The following is an 18,686-nucleotide window of genomic DNA, read 5'->3' as shown; positions in this document are numbered from 1 at the left end:
CCTTTTCTTTGATCCTAGATGTAGGCTGACCAGGTGGGGGAAAAGCAGGGCTTCACCGACCCCAAGACACACACATGAATCTTGCTTTAAGCTCCATCCATGAAACTCTTCTTTATTTATTGAATTGAATTTATACCTATCACCCTATACCCAGTATATAAATTCTTGCCTGCATCGTCGCACTGCCTCAAGTGGGTTGCCTTCTCATCTTACATTTTTAACCCAGCCAATACCTTCAGCAGAAACTATTCCCGAAATATTGGCAGGTACATTGCAACAACATTGGACAAAGGAGTGCACAAGAAAGCAGGAATTCGTGTGGACTTGTAGCAGCCCGCTCAAACGGCTCTGTCGGTTCTGAGGTCATGGCAGCTAGCCTTGTTGCCAGCCACCTGCAAAATGAAGTTATTGATTGATTGATTGATTGATTGACAACATACACAAGCTGCGCCTTTAAACATGGTCGAGGGCTGAGGACCTGGAAGAGCGGAGCTGCGGGTGCAGAGGGTAGATAGGAACGAGTGGGGCGCTGAAAGGAAGGAGATTAACGGTGAACGGGCTGCCAATGTGTCCCATAGAGTATTTTGAGCAGCGCGCCTTTACTGCCGGCGACTGAGGGGCGGGGGGGAAGCGAGCGAGCCCAGCCTCTTCCTATCATTGGGTGGGTGGCGGCAGCTCTAGCCAATCGCAGCGCGCCTTCCGCGCAGGCGGGAGACGCACAGCCCGCTGAGCGGTGGCGGCGATTCTTTTCTACCTGCCTGTCAATGGAGCGGCGGCTCTTCTCGCGGCGGCTAGGTGAGTAAATGCGTAGAATTTGAAACCGAGAGCCGTTGGCCGTCAGTTGACCCGAAGGGAGGGACAGCTCGTGTTGCCTGGTCACCGCTCCGTTGCCATTTGATTCCAAATACCGACCCCCTCCTTGGCATGGCATATAAGGGCTAATAACATTCATGGCCAAGGGTGGTTCCTTGAGATAAATGGTACTGAGCTGAGGGGCTGGGATATGGGCAGGGCCGGATTTAGGTTTGATGAGGCCCTAAGCTACTGAAGGTAATGGGGCCCTTTATATGTCCAGCTGTCCTTTGTCAACAACAAATTGTCGCTGTATTTGTGTTGAATATATGCTATACAGTATGGTGATGTATGGACCTAATAGGTACCTAAAGCTATTTGCACATTATAACAAAATATATATTTTATCAAAGTAATTGTTGAACTGAAACACAATTAAGAAGTATACTGTATTAATAGTGAAATACAATTAAGTATATTAATAGTCAAATACAATTAAGTATATTAATAGTCAAATAATTATTAAGCTCTAACTTAAAATGATTTTTATTCATAACAAACTTAATAATGCAAACACATTGGCATTTGGAAATAACCAATCAATCAATATACTTTATTTGACCGATAGTCAGAAACAAACAAACAAAAAAACATTTCTCAATACAAGGATAAACATATAAAACTGAAGGCATCAGAGGGATACATAAAAATATAAAAATATAAAACTGAAGGCATCAGAGGGACACATAAATGGGGTATGACCGCGCTACTAAACCTCCTACAGATAACCCACATCAAGACATTCAATTATACGTTTCCGACACTTGAGCGCCAGGAAGAGGAATTTAGCCACTGAGAAGGTTATTTTCCCAGTGGGCTTGTTTAGCGAATATGCTGCCTGCCATTCTCTTGGTCGGGAACTAAACTCAGATAAATACGGGTCTATAAGATATTGCCTTAAATCATTATAAAAGGGACAACTCAGTAGAATGTGTTCTGTGGATTCTACCTCACCCAAGGCGCAATGGCACATTCTCTGACCGTATGGGACTCCTCCAAATCTTCCCCTCAAAACCGCCGAATCAAGGACATTCAGTCTAGCCGCAGTAATTAGTCTGCGGTATTCCACGTAGTGGATATCCGCCAGGTAACGGGCTGGTGCAGACCGATACACCTGCTCCCCTAAAAACATCCCAGATTTCACGCGGGCTATGTCCTCCTGTCTGGCGATATCCCCCAATCTCTGAGCGATCATCGCTTTAGCGCGGCTGTATGTCATGGACTCAATATAAAGGGAGGACAGACCGCACTTTTGCACTTCCTCTACCACTTCCCTTTCCCATGGAGATTTAAAATTATCCCTCAGAATCAGGGGGGCCAAACCCATCGGTCTGAAACATAGTTTGAGCCATAGCCATAATTTCGCTTTCAGGGCCACATACGTAAAGGCTTGGCAACCGGTCTCCAATCTCATGATCGCACCCGCAACAGAAGGGGGGATCCTGAGAATGGCCCTGAGGAATTGTGATTGGATAGATTCCAATCTTACAAAGTCCCTACGCGAACCCAAGGCAATGCCCACCAGCAGTAGTGGGAGAACTTTCATTTTAAAGAGTCGCAGGGCAACATCTACTGTTTGTGCCTGTTTCTTGGAATACAGGGATCTAATCAACAGAGCTGCTTTAGAAGCATTTGTGGCTATATATTCTCTGTGTGCCAAGAAGGACCTGTTTGATCGAACTATCTGACCCAGGTATTTGAAGCAACTAACCTGCTCTATGGGAATACCATTAATTGACCACAAATTAGGTTTTGGTCGAGCAGCAAAGACCATTATTTTGGTCTTGGCATAATTAAGATGGAGCTCGTGTTGGGTCACGTATTCATGAAGAACTCGAAGCATCCTCCTTAACCCAATGGGGGAGGTAGCTAAGAGGGCGGCGTCATCCGCATACAGTAGGACATTCAAGGCTCTACCTGCTAATTTTGGTGGATGGAAAACAGCATTGGTCATATGGGCCACTAGTGAGTTAATATAGAAATTAAATAGGGCAGGAGCAAGCAAGCAGCCCTGTCTTACCCCTCTAGTGGTGGCAACCGGATTAGAGACTAGCCCCTTGCCATCTAGCCTAATTCTCAGAAAGGTGTTTGTATGCAAATTCATAATCAGCAAAAGGAGGAGGCGGTCGATAGATGTCGCTGCCAGTTTTGTCCATAGCTGGTTCCTGGGGATTAAATCAAAGGCCTGCTTAAAGTCTATAAAGGCGACATGGAGGGCTTTTAGGCCTTTGCCAGCATATTTGTTGGCCAGATGGTTCAGGATTAGAATTTGGTCTGTTGTCGATCTTCCAGGGCGGAAACCCGCCTGTTCCTCTGCGATAATGTTATTGCTCTCCATCCAGATCGTTAATTTATTGAGCAGAAATCTTGAGTAAATCTTCCCGATAACATTCAGCAAGCTGATTGGCCTAAAATTGGCCGGGTCAGTACACGGCCCTTTCTTATGTATTAATACAATCAGTGCTGAGTTCCAGCTTGGGGGGAACTTCGCTGTTTTATTTATATGAGTATAAAGTGCTGCTAGGAGTGGGCACCACCAATCCTAATTGGCTTTGATAACATCAATGGATATAAGGTCATCTCCGGGTGCCTTGCCCGCCTTAAATTGGTCTATAAGTGTTTCCACTTCAGAGTAGGTAACTGGGTCCCACTCAGGCAAGGGGGCCAGCATTTGGAAATAACTAAAGTTCATTTAGAAACATAATTTACAAAGACTCATAATCTATTTTATTTGTTTATCTTATATTTTGGAAATGTACATCCAGGGTTTTTTTGTTTAATTTTTTGGGGGGTCCCAAGAGAGTGGGGCCCTAAGCTATAGCTTGTTTAGCTTATACGTAAATCCGGTACTGGATATGGGTATGCGTATTTGTGTTAAAATGCCCTTTTCTAGAGCTCCTGTGTCTTGCTGAACTGCTGGCTGACAGGCGGAAAACAGATGTTTCTAATGCTGCATTGATAAAGCTGCACTTAACTCAATTTTTATGTCTGCTGTGCAGCTGTGAAAAGAGTGTGGGGAGAATATAGCGCCCTTTCTTGAAGCCACCCACATAATTTCCAAGAGGGTGAGCTGTTCTAAGTCTGTTGGCAGCAAAAATAATGAAGCGGTGGCACCTTAAAACCACCTCATTTATTATGGCTTAAGTTTTTGTGGGGTATAGTCCATCAGAGGCATGGTGTTTGTTGTGAAATGGCACTCTTACCCACCCACCGTCTGGCAATGAGAAAAGTGGAGAGAAGCAACATAACCACTAACCCCACCCCACCCCATGTACGTTCTGTGCAGACCTTTCCCCACCCACCCAACCTCACCTTCTCTGCTTGGAAAAATAAGAGGAATCAACCACAAAACGGTAGTGGGGCTGGTACCGTTTGGGTTTTTTTTGCAAACAGTATTAAAGTTGACAACACAAACACCCTGCCATTGCTTTCCCCTGCATGCCTTTAGTTATTTGAACCTTTAGTTATTTGAGATTCCCAAAATGGCTTGCATAAAACCAGGTGGATTAGTAAAACAATAAAACCAGAGCAATTAAGACCCTACTGTGGGACTTGCTCCAAAGTAAGTATAGGACTGCAATTTAAATGCCTCCCCTTTAAATCCAGCTTTTAAAAGCATGGGAAAGCCTGGAGGATGAAGAAAGTTTCAACTTTTGCCAAGAAGAAAAGGACACAGAAATGTAACAAATGCAGCCTGTCATGAAGGTTTGGTGATGGAGAGTGCTTTATGTGTATAACCAGGGCCGGCTCTACGTAGAGTCCCGGTGGTGCGGGGCGCCAGACCGATAGGCAGGGTGCTGCGAGGGCGGGGGCGCCGGAGCGATCTCCGCCCCTCAGCACCAGGGCGCGCAACCTGCTTGAGACTGCCCTTTGTATAACTGTTGCCAGGGCATGGAACTGTTAAAAGGCCCAGGAGACCTGCCAGAAAAAGGCTGTAATCTTAGAACGGCATGCAGAGTATATGGACTAGAATTACCGGGAGCATTTTGTAGGATGCAGGTTGAGAGAGCCAGTACTTGCAGACCATCATTGGGTGAATTTGAAGGAAGCAGCTGTGGATGGGGCTGGAATAAGCTATCATTGCTTGCAACCCTGTACATGCCGTCCCAGCGGAAGGTCTGCTGGCAAAATGCTTCAGAAAAAATAGACGACTAGAAAGTGCTAACCAATTCTGAACCAACAACTGTTGTTCTAACTACTTCCTACTTCTGCCTCCTGCTGATGGAAGGAGTGAAATTTCATGCGTATAAGTGTTTGGTGTGTCTCTCCTGGTCCAAATTGGTAATGGCCCAGAACTGAGCCTTGGAACCAGCTCAGAACACCCTGGGCTTGCCTTGCATTCTATAAGTTGAGCCCCATATCCATTTCTCGTTAGTATTCACTTCTGATCTGATGAAAAGTGGCTTCAGAGCACAACAGCCTCTCTTATCACTTTCCTACTTCTACAGTCAGTAGCTTCTCCAATTTTTGTGTATTGTACTTCCTCTGGGGTGTATGGAGTGTTAGGGGAGGGATAGTACTTCTGCTGGGGGACAGGTCCTACTACTTCTGGGGTAGTTTGTCCACCTTTGGTCCCCACCCTGCACTCAGCTCTCACCTGCAGCTCCCAGAAGCTGTCAGAATGCAACAATGGCCACACCCCAGGAACAGCTTCAACTGGCCGGCTAAACCAGGTGAGGATAGTCGATGGGTTTCAAGCCCTCCTCCATCCAGAGAAGCAAGAGTCTTTATTGGAGTTCAAGGACATATTCCAGCCAGGCAAAAACGCTCCAGGGGAGATCCAGGGCCACTGAGGGGTGTGGCCAAGGAAGAATTTTAGGGGTAAGGTAAAGAAGCCTGGGGGAGGGGCCTGCATTCAGCCCCTGTGCCTAAGATTCCCCACCCTGCTCATGTGGTATGTTGTTTCTGCTTTTGCTCTCCAACCACTACTATTTTGCAACTGGCTCCAACTGGTGGACTTCAGGGTTTTGTTTTATTTATTTTTATTTTTTAAAGGTCCTGCAAGCCTGAAGGTTACCACCCCTGAGCTAAAACACACTGCACAGAGAGAGAGAGAGAGTGAATTTCATATCTTACCTCCCTTGGAAGTTGAGAAAGAGTTTCAGTAGCAAGGGAATGTGAATCAGCAGGTTTTAGGGTTTTACGTATCTAAATCATTGCATTTTGAATAATATTTTGCTATGTGTTTCATTTATTTGTGATGCATGTGTTTTTAGTATTGCTTTGCTAAATTGCACCATTGTGGGAATTTGATACAAGAAGAATTGACAAAAGAAATATGGGATGAGCAAAGCAGAGATCACTTTTCATTGTTTTTCTCAGGCAAGAGCAATTATATAATTACACCTGCCTTGAGCAGTCACAGGAGAGGATAAATCAAAACTGTCACTATATTTGTTTGCTGTTGTACAAAATTAAAAAGCCTTTTTGAAACTGGAAACACTTTAATGCCGCAACTGAAATTTCCCTGTGGGCTTCACAGACTATGCATATCAGATGATCAGACTGTAGGCTAATAATATCTCACTTTTTGTACAATGTACTCTTCTCTGATGCTAGCAATGGAAACTCTACCTCCAGGCTGGTCATTGCTTCTTGGTCATTTGCTCTTTATTGCATGACACCCCCGGTGGGCACTGGGAATCCCAATTACTAACCTGGCTACCCATGTGATAGTGGCATTGCTCTGATGCATTTTAGCATGGTCTTCCGTGGAAGCACTGGTGTGTTGTCTCATCATGGGAACGGGGAACCCCAATTAGTAACATGGCTGCCCATGTGATAATGGCATTGCTCTGACACATTTCAGCATGGCCTTCCAGAGGTACTTTCCATAATTGCCCTAGGAAATATTATTAGTATTTTCTTCCTCTTCACAGATATGCCCATTCCTTGAAGTCATGCAATGCAATCCTGTGTATGTTTATGCAAAATTTGGTTTATTCCCATTGAGTTTAGTGGCACTTCCTCCCTGGTAAGTGTTTTTGGATTGTAGCCTAAGTTACTATTTTTTCATTTATGCTAATAGTACATTATGATTTTAAATTGTTTTGTGCATGACTTCTCACCCTCAACCCTGTGTCGCTAAAGATACCATCTTCCCTATAATGTCCCAGTTCCTCAGTCATTCCTACATCAATATAATATATTTCAGTTGCGTCTCTTATGGTATAAATTAATCACCTAGGTATTAATAACGGATGATGACACTTGGTGTAACAGTAGTGGTTAGAGGGTATTCTGATTTGTCATACTGAATTTGAGATGCTGTGAGCTGTTTGAAATGCGTGTATGGTGAAACAGCCAATGAGATAACTTTGGATTATTTATAGAACCACAGATGGATTTTAAAGCTTCAATTCACTCTGCAGATATTAGACAGAATTGTCTCTTTGAGGAACCAACTTATCACCATTGGCAGCTTGTATTACTTACTGACCAAAAACATCTTGGAGCACTTTTTCCTTTGTAATTCCAAAAAAGATGGCTGAGAAACAGATTAGGTATGTGTCCTTCCCAAGTTTTTAGAAATATAGTGAGCCTCAATGCAGGCGTTGGAGAAACAGTGCAATTGATTTACAGAATGAACATGACAACAAATGCTGCAAAATGAAGTATGTAAAATGTTTGGTTTTTTATTTTATTTAACTTCAGGGTGGTGATTTGTCCAGTCTAACTTTAATTTTAATTTATTTGAATTAATTTTGGGATGCATTTTAATCGTTTGTTTGTTTTTATGTATATTGTGTTTTATATGATGTTAGCCACTCTGAGCCCAGCTACAGCAGGGGAGGGCAGGATACAAATAATTTTTTATTATTGTTGTTATTTATTTATTTGATCAATAGTTTTATAACAAATTTCAAAGACCTGTTTTTTAACATATTTGAGATTAAATTGCAACAAAGATGTATTTAAGAGCAGTTATAATGGGTTATTTTTACATACTTCATAATAGCTAGAAGTATATATGCTCCTGAATAATAACTGCATGTGGTCTGAAATGTAGCAGGGCCATTCTCTCCATTCCATAAATAGCCTCTCTTGTCTCTCTAGACAAGGTGGAATGAGAGACCTAAAGGAACCAGCCTGATTTGGCATGGAATAGTAAGGGAGACAAGAAAATAGAGGTTGTTGTGGCAGAGAGTCATAACTGTAATGCAAGCCTGTGCATATGAAGCATCTCTAGCATGCAATAGTCTCAGTATGATGTGTTCATACCAAGCACATAAGAAATTCTTTGAGGGATGTACATATATTAAACACATATTTAGAAACACTGCAGGTTATGCACTGTATCCAACATTGCATGAGTGGACTTGTGTTTGTACAACTGGACTTCTCCCTGCACAGTCCAAAAATACACTGTAGAAGGTCCCCAAGACTGTGGAACAGATTTTGAGGATGAGGGGACTGCAGAGGAAAAGAGAAGAGGAGGAAGTTCTATTGTGTGAGTGGAACAGCAGCTTTGGCTACAACCCTGTGTTTTTTCATGTATGTTACAGATATGTACCATTGTTATATGAAGTGCTCTAAAAGCTTCATTGTGGCAATGCTGAAAGCAACACAGTCTGTGGCCAGTCTCAAGGAAGTCAGAATTTGGTGCATCCCAGAACTGAATTTGATATAAATCAAATAAATATGCAGCATAACTCTTCTCCAGCCTAGTTTTGGAAATTCTTGGTTCAATTGCATACAATGGAATTCTGTTTTCTCTTGTTCAGTTTGCCCGCTAAACTTATTAATGGAGGAGCTGCAGGGATCATTGGCGTTACTTGTATATTTCCAATTGACCTGGTTAAAACCAGGCTACAGAATCAGAGAAGTGGACAGCAAGTCTACAAAAGCATGTAAGTGATCACTGGAAATGTATTGCATCTAGATTGACTTAATATTTGAGCAGCTCTTTCACCATTTGCAAGTACCTACAGATAGATGTAGGTGTTGGGATGAAAGAAGAAATCCACAATTATTAATGGAATGACTCCATCAAGTATGGGTCTTTATTTGTATGTATAAAATAAAGAATAATGTACCGGTGAATGAAATAAGGTAAATGAAAAATGAAAAAATTAGCCTCATTTTGGATACTAGGGAACAATAAGGGTTATAAACAAGCAATTATATGTTGCATTTAAATAGCTATAATGAGGTATTATTTTATTTTTCTTTGTAAAATACATATTATTAAGACTTGATGTGATATATTTTTGTATTGTATATTACATTGGTCACTGCTGCTAAGCTCTAATATCAAATATGACGAGTGTCTTAGTGACAGGGAATCTCTGACTATATTGTTGTGTCTTGATCAGGTTGGATTGTCTAATGAAAACACTGCGTTCAGAAGGCTATTTTGGAATGTACAGAGGTAAGTCTTTTCCTTGTTTTTGTAACTGGCTGTAACTAACACAGTTATACTACTTCATGATAATTGAGGACTTATTCATTGGGGTCTCATCCATTATGATTAGGGGGGACTCATCTTGAAAGGTCAGAATTGGAGATCTCAATGTATTTACTAGTGAGTTGGCTGCATTGTTTCTGGAACTTACTTTTAAGTAAACATGCATAGAGCTGTGCTGTTCAAAGCTCAGACATTTGAAACAATGATGCGCAAAATGAGATGCAGTCTGCTCACACAACAGGAAATGAGATGCAGTCTGCTCACACAACAGGATTTCCATTTGTTCTCCTTCTGCCACAATCTCCTATTGCTTTTAAGATTGGAGTTTTGTAAATGACTGTATAACTCCAATAGCTGATTTGAAGTTTCTAGACTATTTCCAATGACTTTGAAAACTGGAATTTGAGTCCCTGTCACAATAAACTATGTGGGATACCTATAATCAAAATATATTTTAAAACAAAGAAAATCTCCTAATTTCAATTAAGCTTAAGTGTGTATTTATTTTTAGGTGCAGCAGTGAATCTGACCCTTGTAACACCCGAGAAGGCTATCAAACTGGCTGCTAATGACTATTTTAGGCACCTTCTTGCCAAGGATGGGTATGTTAACTTGAGATACTAGAGCTGTTTCATTTGTACCGTACATAAGTTAAGTCTGTATTCATTGCAGGCTCCATTACGTGAATGGGACAAATTGTGCAAAGCTCATTAAACAGTTTTTTGATCACCTTTGAGAGCAGAATGAACAATAATATGTTTATAGCAAGGCATGCAATATTATGAATCTTCTGAACAAGTAGAAGATAATAAATTATTGAAAACAGAAAGCAAAACTTACTGTGTGCTGGATAGACTACTTTGAAGGGCCCAATGGGCTGGAAGAACAGGTCATCTTTGTGATGCGCATAATCTAGCTCGTTCTCATGATTTCTGCAATGCACAATCATTCATGCATTTCTATCCCAAGCCACTCCTTCCTCATTTCCTTGATCATTGCTACCTCCAAAGTTATTTTGTTGAACTTTGTGAAAGTCCAGATATTGCAAGGAGGATAATATGTGTGTATTAAACACATCTTTGCAAAATTTCATGATTTCAGTAACTTGCTGCAGGATGGGCAGGGAAAGGGAGGGAAGATCTAACACAGAACATTGATATTCCAATATGCAACTTTATATGGACTGACAAAATCTGGTGATTTTCATTGTAAACATAAATATTATAATCATATGTCCTGATGGGATATTGACTGCAAGAAGCTATTGTGTCATTTTTCAATGGGTTTGATTCTCAAAGCCCCTTGCTAATCTGAAGATAAATTATGTATTTCCTTCATACAGCCTTTTCCTTTTCTTGGATATTGCATGCTTGTATATTTTAGTGTTTAAAATAATATTTTTAGTGTAAATAATACATTTAATAAATATTCTTTTTATTACAGGGTAGCCCTTTCTTTATCTAAGGAGATGATGGCCGGTTGTGGTGCTGGAACCTGCCAAGTTATTATCACCACTCCAATGGAGATGCTGAAAATCCAACTTCAAGATGCAGGACGACTAGGTAACAGTTCTTGCCTATCATCTCTGAGAACAGGTTATTGGATGTTCACACAAAGCTAAAGTAATGGACCCCTGGATGGTTATGTCTAGTCAGATTTGACTATAGGGTGCAGTGCTCATCTCCACTTTCAGGCTGAGGAAGCCGGTGTTTGTCATCAGACAGCTTTCTGAGTCATGTGGCCAGCATGACTAAACGGCTTCTGGCGCAATGGGACACTATGCCGAGTGCCAGAGTCCACGAAAATGCCGTTTCATACAATAGTCTGGTTCACACATAACACTAAGCAAAACTATCCAACTATCAACATGAGTGTGCAAGTACTCATGGTAACAATCATGGTCACTTCACTCTTCCCCAAGTCCTACTGCTGCTAGGCTACCTGAGGTTAAGCTATGGTTTGGCTTAGCATTACGTGTGAACCTGGACTTGTAGTCTGTAAAGGGGAGACAAACTGCAACTCCATGTTCAGACATAACACTAAGCCAAACTTAGCAGGACCCAGGGGAGGAGTTAAGTAGCTGCAGTTTTTGCTGCAAGTACTGAGTACCTATGCACACACCATGATTTGGCTTGGTGTTACATACAAACTCTAACATGAACTGTTGAACAAGAGATGTTCAGTTTGGCGTAGGTTTCAATTACCATTAGTTTTGGCTGTCATAAGCGAGGTCAGTAGTAACTTGGTGGCTTGTAAAACAAGAACAGGGATTAGGAATAATATTGTCCCTACCCATGGTTTGATCTGTTTTGGCCAGTGAGAGACCTAGTGAAGTGTGTGTGTGAGTGAGTGAGTGATGAGTAAGTGTCTGGTATTTTATCTCATCCTGCTATGGATGGTGGCTGCAGAAAGTTATGTACCATAAGGGATCATTTGAATGTATTGTCTAACTGACCAGAAATGGTAATCTAAGGCACAACAGTGCTTTAATCAGTACCAGAACTCAGTAATGCTTTTAAGTTATTGAGCCAGATAAGTTAGAAATTGAGTATCTGTACTGTGTTGTCTGTATAGGAGCAAAGTCTTATGTAGGGAATTGATGACTCAGAAATATGGAACACTGTTAATGAGCAAGGCAAGACACCAGAAGTCAGCACATAAGCTAGAGCTCCCTGCTGTGCAATCAGGATTTCAGATTGCAGGGGGAACCTATGTGCATATAACAGACTCCCTTCTTCGGACCTTCCCTCAGCTCATAGATGGCAAGGCCAATAGGCATGTCCTGTTCCATGTGATTGTATCAACACTTATATTTTGCCCCATGCTTTCCAGGCACAGGTCTGCACTTTAAAGCTCTGTATCCAAGTGCTCCCCTCCCCCCAGAACTTTTCCGCAAAAACCCACTATTTAAAGCTGAAGCGCAATGAATGGCAATTTAGGTTCTCAACAGATTGTTGTCAGCTCCTATTCAGTGGTAAAGAGCAGGTTTTCACGGTGAAAACTCCAGAGCAGAAAAGAAAGTACACTCAAACCTCGGCTCCCAAATGCTTCCATTTTGGAATGTTTCGGCTTCTGAAAGCTGAAAACCCAAAAGTAAATGCTCTGGTTTTCCAACATTTTTCAGAAACTGAACATCCGACACAGGTTCCGCTTGAGTGCAGGAAGCTCCTGCAACCAATCAGAAGCCGCACCTCAGTTGTCAAAAATTTCAGAAGCCGAACGGGCTTCCAGAACAGATTACGTTCAAGAACCGAGGTTTGACTGTACTTGGATACAGAGCTTTAAAGCACAGGCCACACTTGGAAAGTGTGGAGGAAAGGTAAGAGTGGATAAGCCCTTAGAATGTCCAAATAGTGCTTATGTTTCACTATCACAGAGCTGCTTATAGATTTTGATACAGGAGTTGAAGGGATTTCCAGGGATCAGACCTTCAGGTATTCAGATTTAGAATGCATCTCAGACAGACTTGTTTATGTTCAGGGTGAAATCATAAATTTCAGGAGACCAATGGGCCTGATGTATTTTTAATTGTGCTTTCAGCATCTCAGCAGCTTGTGAGCAGAGTTCCTTGTTCATCTCCTGGATGCAAGCTTGTAGCTGTCAGCCCTGTTCTAACCAGAGCATACAATGTAGGACCAATTACCTTTCCAAGGAGGATATCTGCCACACAGATAGCATTCGAGCTTCTGCATACCCAGGGCATTAAAGGACTCTACAAGGGTCTTGGAGCCACCTTGCTGAGGTAAGGATGGAGCATCTTGTCCTTCCCATTCCCAGCCCAGTTTTTACAGTATATGCCTTTATAAAAAATGCAATAACTCTTGTGTTTTAGGGATGTCCCATTCTCGGTCATCTATTTCCCACTGTTTGCCCATCTGAACAGAGCAGGACACAATTCCCTGGAAGAGAAAGCCCCTTTCTTTTGTTCTTTTCTTGCTGGTTGCATGGCTGGTTCAGTGGCAGCTGTGTCTGTCAATCCCTGTGATGGTAAGAGAAGATTTATATCTCATCTCTTTTGTGTTTCTGTGTTTCATGTGTTTCATGCTTCTCCATACAGTAGTTATAGGGAAATATTGGGAAAAGTGGATTTCCTTGTGAATCTCGGGAAGCTACCCTTCCATCTGTTAGGGCTTTCTGTGTAGGGAAGCTTGTTGTCTTCAGATTAACAGATTAATGCTTGCCTGCATTAGTCTTCTAACCTGGCAAACGATATTTTTATCTTGCAGTAATAAAAACTCGCCTTCAGTCAATGGGCAAGGGAAGAAACGAAGAGAGTTATAATGGAATTATTGATTGTGCACGGTAAGTAATAAAAGCACTATGAATAACTGACTGTTCAGCCAGAGTGTAAGCAAATGTTTGTAATGTTAAACAGTGTGTTAAATGTGGAGGAGGTTTGCTGTTTGAGAAGACATGAAAAGTACATGCATTCACACTAGGCCTTTTAAGCTGATCTTCAGACATATGAAGGCAGTTTCCCCTAATTTGCCACTGTAACCTCTGCAGTCAGAAGGCAGCTGTGAATCTTATAAAAGTAGGAGTAACTGATTGACCCTAAGCACATGGCTACTTCCAACATGATTTATTCTGGAATATGTGCTGAAGAACCAGCTGTCAAATATCACAACCATTGCTTGAAGTATAGCCATACAGAAATGGTTTTCAGTAGCTTCCATATGGAAGCTATACCCTTTGAATTGGCCATAAACTTGTAGGAATCATGCCAATTTCTGGTGTGTTCCTTTCTCTTTTAAGACTTCTTTTTATAGGGTGAGAGATGAATTACAGCTGCAGGAGGGAATCAGGTCTTCAGGTTTTTGGCAGGAGTATGCATAGAGAACATTTTTGGGTGAATGTTCAGATCTGGACACAGGAGTTGTGAAATGATACGTGCAGAATTTAGTAGTCAAGTATATATCTGGTATTGTTTTCTCTCTTTCAGGAAACTTTGGGTGAAGGAGGGTCCCTTAGCCTTCCTTAAAGGGGCTGGTTGCCGAGCCTTGGTCATTGCACCTCTTTTTGGTATAGCTCAAGGTATTTACTTTATTGGTGTTGGAGAATTTCTTATTGAGCTATACCAGTATGGAAGACTTTCTCCTTAGACTTCCTCCTTATTCTTTGGACCTACTGGAATGAATCCAGAAGAATCACCAGACAAGACACAAGAAAACAGTGAAATTTCAGATTGAATTATCAGTGTTTCTTCTGTCAAAACTTAGACTCAAAGCTAAGTCCACCTGAGCTCCTTAAATGTTATCAGGTTTTGGAGCCAGACTGAGTAGGCACGTAGTTCTCTAATGGTGATGTGTCTCTTTTTCTTATGAAGTAAAAAGCCAAGAGTTGTGACACAGTAGGACAGCCATCTGAATATGTAGAATGCAGCATACATTCTGGGAGTTAGAAGACTGAAGCCTCTGGTAATGGAATGGCAATGGCTACTTTTTATTAAGCCTGGCTATGGGAGGATATATCAGAAAACCTTTTTTTATGAGTGGAACAGGAAAAGAAACTTTAAACAAAATAATTGGGGGAGGGCACTTGCAATCGTTCCAAGCATGGTAAATTTATCTGCTGTTAGCAAAGATTTAAAAAATGGGAACAAATTTTGTGAATTTTTTTATATATCTTTCTTTTATAACTTATAACTTTACATAGAGTAAAGAATTTGGTTCCTGTGGTGACTGCTAAATACAGAGCAATGTAATACAATACAAGGGTTAACAGGTGAAGGAAGCAAGATAGGCTATCGACCTAAAGGTTTTCAGAAATGCTCTCTGGAACCTAGTTATAGGGACTAGCGATCTCTATAAGCTACATGTTGTGCAAATAAACTGCTAAGCAGTTTTTCTTGGGCTGCTGCAGCTATGTTTTTGTGAAGCTATATTGTAGGTTTTACTGTTCATAATTAACTACAAAATTTCTCTATCAAAGGTGTGTGTTTTTCTAATGAATTATAAGATGGTCTCTAGACATACCATGAATAATGTGTTGGCAGTGCAAGAATGATCATTTTTCTTTGCTCTTATCCTGGCACAATAAAATGGTTCAGACCAGTTCTGTGTGTGTTGTCTTTCCTGTGACTTTGCTAAGTACCCTTTGATAGCTACATGTGTTATTGACAACTTGGGTGGAACTGTTTCTATTTTTCTTAAATCGCTTATTCTTCTATCGTCACACATTCTTATGAATACATTTGTGTAAGCATTGCCAATTTTCTAGATGAATTGAAATGACCCCAGTCTTCTGAAAGACCTGCTTTATCTATATAGCTCACTAGGCAACCACCTGTCACTACGTCTGCTCAGCAGAAATCGCTTTTCCTATGCTCTGGGTGATGGTTCAGTTTCTAGCTATACCCTGCCTGCCCCCCCTGCAGTTGTCTACCTTCATTATACACATGATTATTTTATATGGCTAATTAACAATGTTACAATGAACACAACTGGCACTCTAGCCCAAAGAAAACCAAGAGTCCTGTGGTACCTTAAAATGACCTAATTTATTACAGCATGAAATTTCTCAGAATCATAGAGTTGGAAGGGACCAAGGAACATCTAGTCCAACCCCCTGCAATGCAGGAATCCCAGCTAAAGCATCCATGACAGATGCTGTCTACAATTATTTGTGATATACGTAGTAAGATAGTCTTTGGAGTGCCACAGGGGTCTTGATCTCCATGGTTATTAATACTTGATGCAGCAATGGCAAAAACTGACAAGCAAATCACAGGAGCTAATGGAATATTGGTGTAGCTGTCAGTGCTGAGAACAGCATAGCAATTCTGGCCGAACATACAACTTCCCTCCTCTGTCAAGGCATGAATGGAAGGGGCTGGCTTTTTTCCCCTTTTCCCCCCCTTTTCCTCAGGAAGGAGAATGAATCCAACAAAGAAATGTGGATTCCTTGTGTCTGTCTGTACAACCACATGGTCAGAGGCACCTTTATAACACTGCTGAAAATTATTTTTGTGTCTGTGAGTCCTAGGTAAAATGGAAAACACAGCAACTGGTTGTTGTTATGTAAAATTATTTAGACACTTTTTTAAAAAAAATAACAAGTGTTGGATATGCTAACCATTCTATTTATTCTTGGATGCCCCAAACTTGCCATGTGACAGGAGGGATAGTGTGTCTTTGTGCACGAGAGAGAGAAAAAGAAGGGGCCTCATAGGTTATGTAGCTTCTGAGGTGTAGCGCAATAATCAGTGCTGCTTGCCTCATGCACACAGTCGCTATAGTCAGTGTTGCATTTCCCACACTTGCAGCTCATGGCCACAGGATAGGAATAGTAGGAGACGACATGGTGTTGACAGCCAGGGATCATCGCGGTCTTGTACACCATGTCCTTGTATGTGCACACTTCCTGGGACCGGGCGCTCTGGGGCAGCAGCTTCTTACCATTGCTGTCCTGTAAGAGAATGCCAGTGGTTATTGCTTTTTGCTTAATCCTACCCAGATAATTTACAGTATGTTGTGCTCAGATAGAAATCTCTCCATCTCATCCCTCCCCAACAGTCACATTTTTGTAACTGTGTTGCTGAAGCAAGAAAGGCCATTTCATCCTTGTGAGGGGTTTTCAAGCTATGACATATGCACATTCCCACCATAATGTTGAATTTGTGGTTCGAGCTTGGTTCCTTGTGTGGTTCCTTGGTATTTGGGGAAGGGTTGCTCAGCAGGATCAAATTCCTAAATATGCACAGAACAGATTGGTTGTGACCTCTTGGCCCTCTTCTTTTGGTTTGTCCCATTACTTTAATAGTTAATCTGAAATTATATATTTTGGTTTTTTCACTTTCTGAATTGGCCCTCCACTTTTCCAGTGGCCATTTGCTTCCCGAACATCTGCTCATTCTTTCAACATTTACCTTCTTTAAACTGGTGGAACTTTGATATCCCTGCTTTTCAACCTGTTGCTCAGGCACCCTTTTGAGTGGAAAAATTCGCCATGACCTTTAATTCTTCAAATCCAATTTGTTGCCAACACATACTGCTCTTAGTTCCCACCCATCAGTTATTGATGGTCATCATAATAACTGCAATTCCTCCCCTCCCCCCCCCCGGCCGCCCCGCACATTCTTCTCACCTACGGCCTGTCATCGCTGTTCTTTTGTTTTGGTTGATATTTATGAGTGTTGTATTGATTCCATCTCTCTCTACCCCCACTCCTGGCACTGCACAGGCAACCATTACTGAAGACCACGAGGAAGAACTACTCTAACCATCACGTGATGGGTGAGGGCCTGCTGTGTGCTGGTGGGGTGAAGTCACCTTCTCTACTTCCTTTAGCGGAGCCCTATAAGCCAAATGGCTAACCCAAATTTCAAGAGAATAAAAAAAGCAAAAAATAATTCTTGAATGTGCTCAAGGAAAATTATTTCCTTAGAAATTAAGAAAATGTCATAGTAGGAACAAGATGATAGCTTGCGACAGATAACTGTCCTTGATCACTTCCATGTCTCTGAAAAGTCCATTGATTCAAAGCCAGGACTACCCCAATGTCTCCCATTTCACCTCCACATTCAGTATAATGTCTCAAACCGTTATATCACCTCATTCGTCTTCTCTGTTGTCTAATAATCCTTTCCTATTTACTCCATGGGACGCAGGTGGCGCTTTGGTTTAAACCACAGAGCTTGGTGCTTGCCGATCAGAAGGTCGGCAGTTTGAATCCCTGCAACGGGGTCAGCTCCCATTGTTCAGTCCCTGCTCCTGCCAACCTAGCAGTTTGAAAACATGTCAAAGTGCAAGTAGATAAATAGGTACCATTCTGGTGGGAAGGTAAACGGCATTTCCATGTGCTGCTCTGGTTCGCCAGAAGTGGCTTAGTCATGCTGCCCATATGACCCGGAAGCTGTATGCTGACTCCCTCGGCCAGTAAAGCGAGATGAGTGCCGCAACCCCAGAGTCGTCCGCAACTGGACCTAATGGTCAGGGGTCCCTTTACCTTTACCTCTATTTACTCCATAGGTTCTAAGCTACTTATTAAAACTCTCTCTTTTTTTCCTAACCAACCAAGAAGGGACTCAATAGTGTGTTGTAAGAACGTACCCGTGTCATGCAGTATCCTTCACAGATTGTGGTGTTGATGGCCAGGCAGAAGGCACATTCTCTCTTCTCCACGTGGATGATGTACTCAACGGGGACACAAATGGACATACTCTGCCCCAAAGTCAGGGCAAAGACTAGGAAGAGAGAGGTGAAAGGGGCAGGATTCATGCTGCATGCAAAAACAAAGCAAGGCAAAGTCACATTAGACATTCTGAAGTCAGGAGTAGCTTATTAACAGAATATAAGGGACTTTCCCAGTCTCCATTGCCAAATTCTCTGATCTTTTTTCTGTGCAATCAGGTACATGGTTTTTCTGTGTACATAAACATAAAGTAAGCTACCGTGTTTCTCCGAAAATAAGACACCGTTTTATATTT

General features: G+C 41.8%; 2 protein-coding genes across 6 annotated transcripts; one reads left to right on the top strand and one right to left on the bottom strand.

Annotated features, from left to right (window-relative positions):
• Positions 1-705: 705 nt before the first annotated feature.
• Positions 706-15,312, top strand: LOC118089314 (mitochondrial glutamate carrier 1). Of its 5 annotated transcripts, none has more exons than XM_088674434.1 (11): positions 706-795; positions 6,732-6,826; positions 7,224-7,355; positions 8,577-8,702; positions 9,168-9,223; positions 9,771-9,861; positions 10,703-10,821; positions 12,800-13,001; positions 13,092-13,246; positions 13,486-13,561; positions 14,202-15,312. In XM_088674434.1, exons 3-11 carry the CDS (start codon positions 7,336-7,338, stop codon positions 14,359-14,361), a joined length of 1,005 nt encoding a protein of 334 aa, XP_088530560.1. In that variant the 5' UTR covers positions 706-795; positions 6,732-6,826; positions 7,224-7,335; the 3' UTR covers positions 14,362-15,312. The 5 variants fall into 5 exon arrangements, with proteins under 5 accessions (XP_088530560.1, XP_088530559.1, XP_034979762.2 ...); XM_088674433.1 differs by having other exon boundaries at positions 7,185-7,355; XM_035123871.3 differs by lacking the exon at positions 6,732-6,826 and having other exon boundaries at positions 7,185-7,355.
• Positions 15,313-15,740: 428 nt separating this feature from the next.
• Positions 15,741-18,480, bottom strand: TSHB (thyroid stimulating hormone subunit beta). The gene is made up of 2 exons (XM_035123480.3): positions 18,310-18,480; positions 15,741-16,666 (listed from the first exon to the last, which is right to left on the bottom strand). The coding sequence occupies exons 1-2, from the start codon at positions 18,475-18,477 to the stop codon at positions 16,424-16,426; spliced, it is 411 nt and encodes a 136-aa protein (XP_034979371.2). The 5' UTR covers positions 18,478-18,480; the 3' UTR covers positions 15,741-16,423.
• Between the last annotated feature and the right edge of the window lie 206 nt (positions 18,481-18,686).

Source organism: Zootoca vivipara, chromosome 7 (genome assembly GCF_965207765.1).
Source record: "Zootoca vivipara chromosome 7, rZooViv2.hap1.1, whole genome shotgun sequence".
NCBI classification, from domain to species: Eukaryota; Metazoa; Chordata; class Lepidosauria; order Squamata; family Lacertidae; genus Zootoca; species Zootoca vivipara.
This window is presented reverse-complemented; position numbering and strand designations above follow the sequence as displayed.

What these genes read in the sequence shown, in the direction of transcription:
- LOC118089314 (XM_035123871.3), top strand. Translation starts at nt 7,336, where the DNA reads ATGGCTGAGAAACAGATTAG. An exon ending in CAGCAAGTCTACAAAAGCAT is followed by an intron (nt 8,703 to 9,167) that starts GTAAGTGATCAC and finishes TGTCTTGATCAG; the next exon opens with GTTGGATTGTCTAATGAAAA. An exon ending in CACCTTCTTGCCAAGGATGG is followed by an intron (nt 9,862 to 10,702) that starts GTATGTTAACTT and finishes TTTTTATTACAG; the next exon opens with GGTAGCCCTTTCTTTATCTA.
- TSHB (XM_035123480.3), bottom strand. Translation starts at nt 18,477, where the DNA reads ATGAATCCTGCCCCTTTCACCTCTCTCTTCCTAGTCTTTGCCCTGACT. An exon ending in AAGGATACTGCATGACACGG is followed by an intron (nt 16,667 to 18,309) that starts GTACGTTCTTAC and finishes ATTCTCTTACAG; the next exon opens with GACAGCAATGGTAAGAAGCT.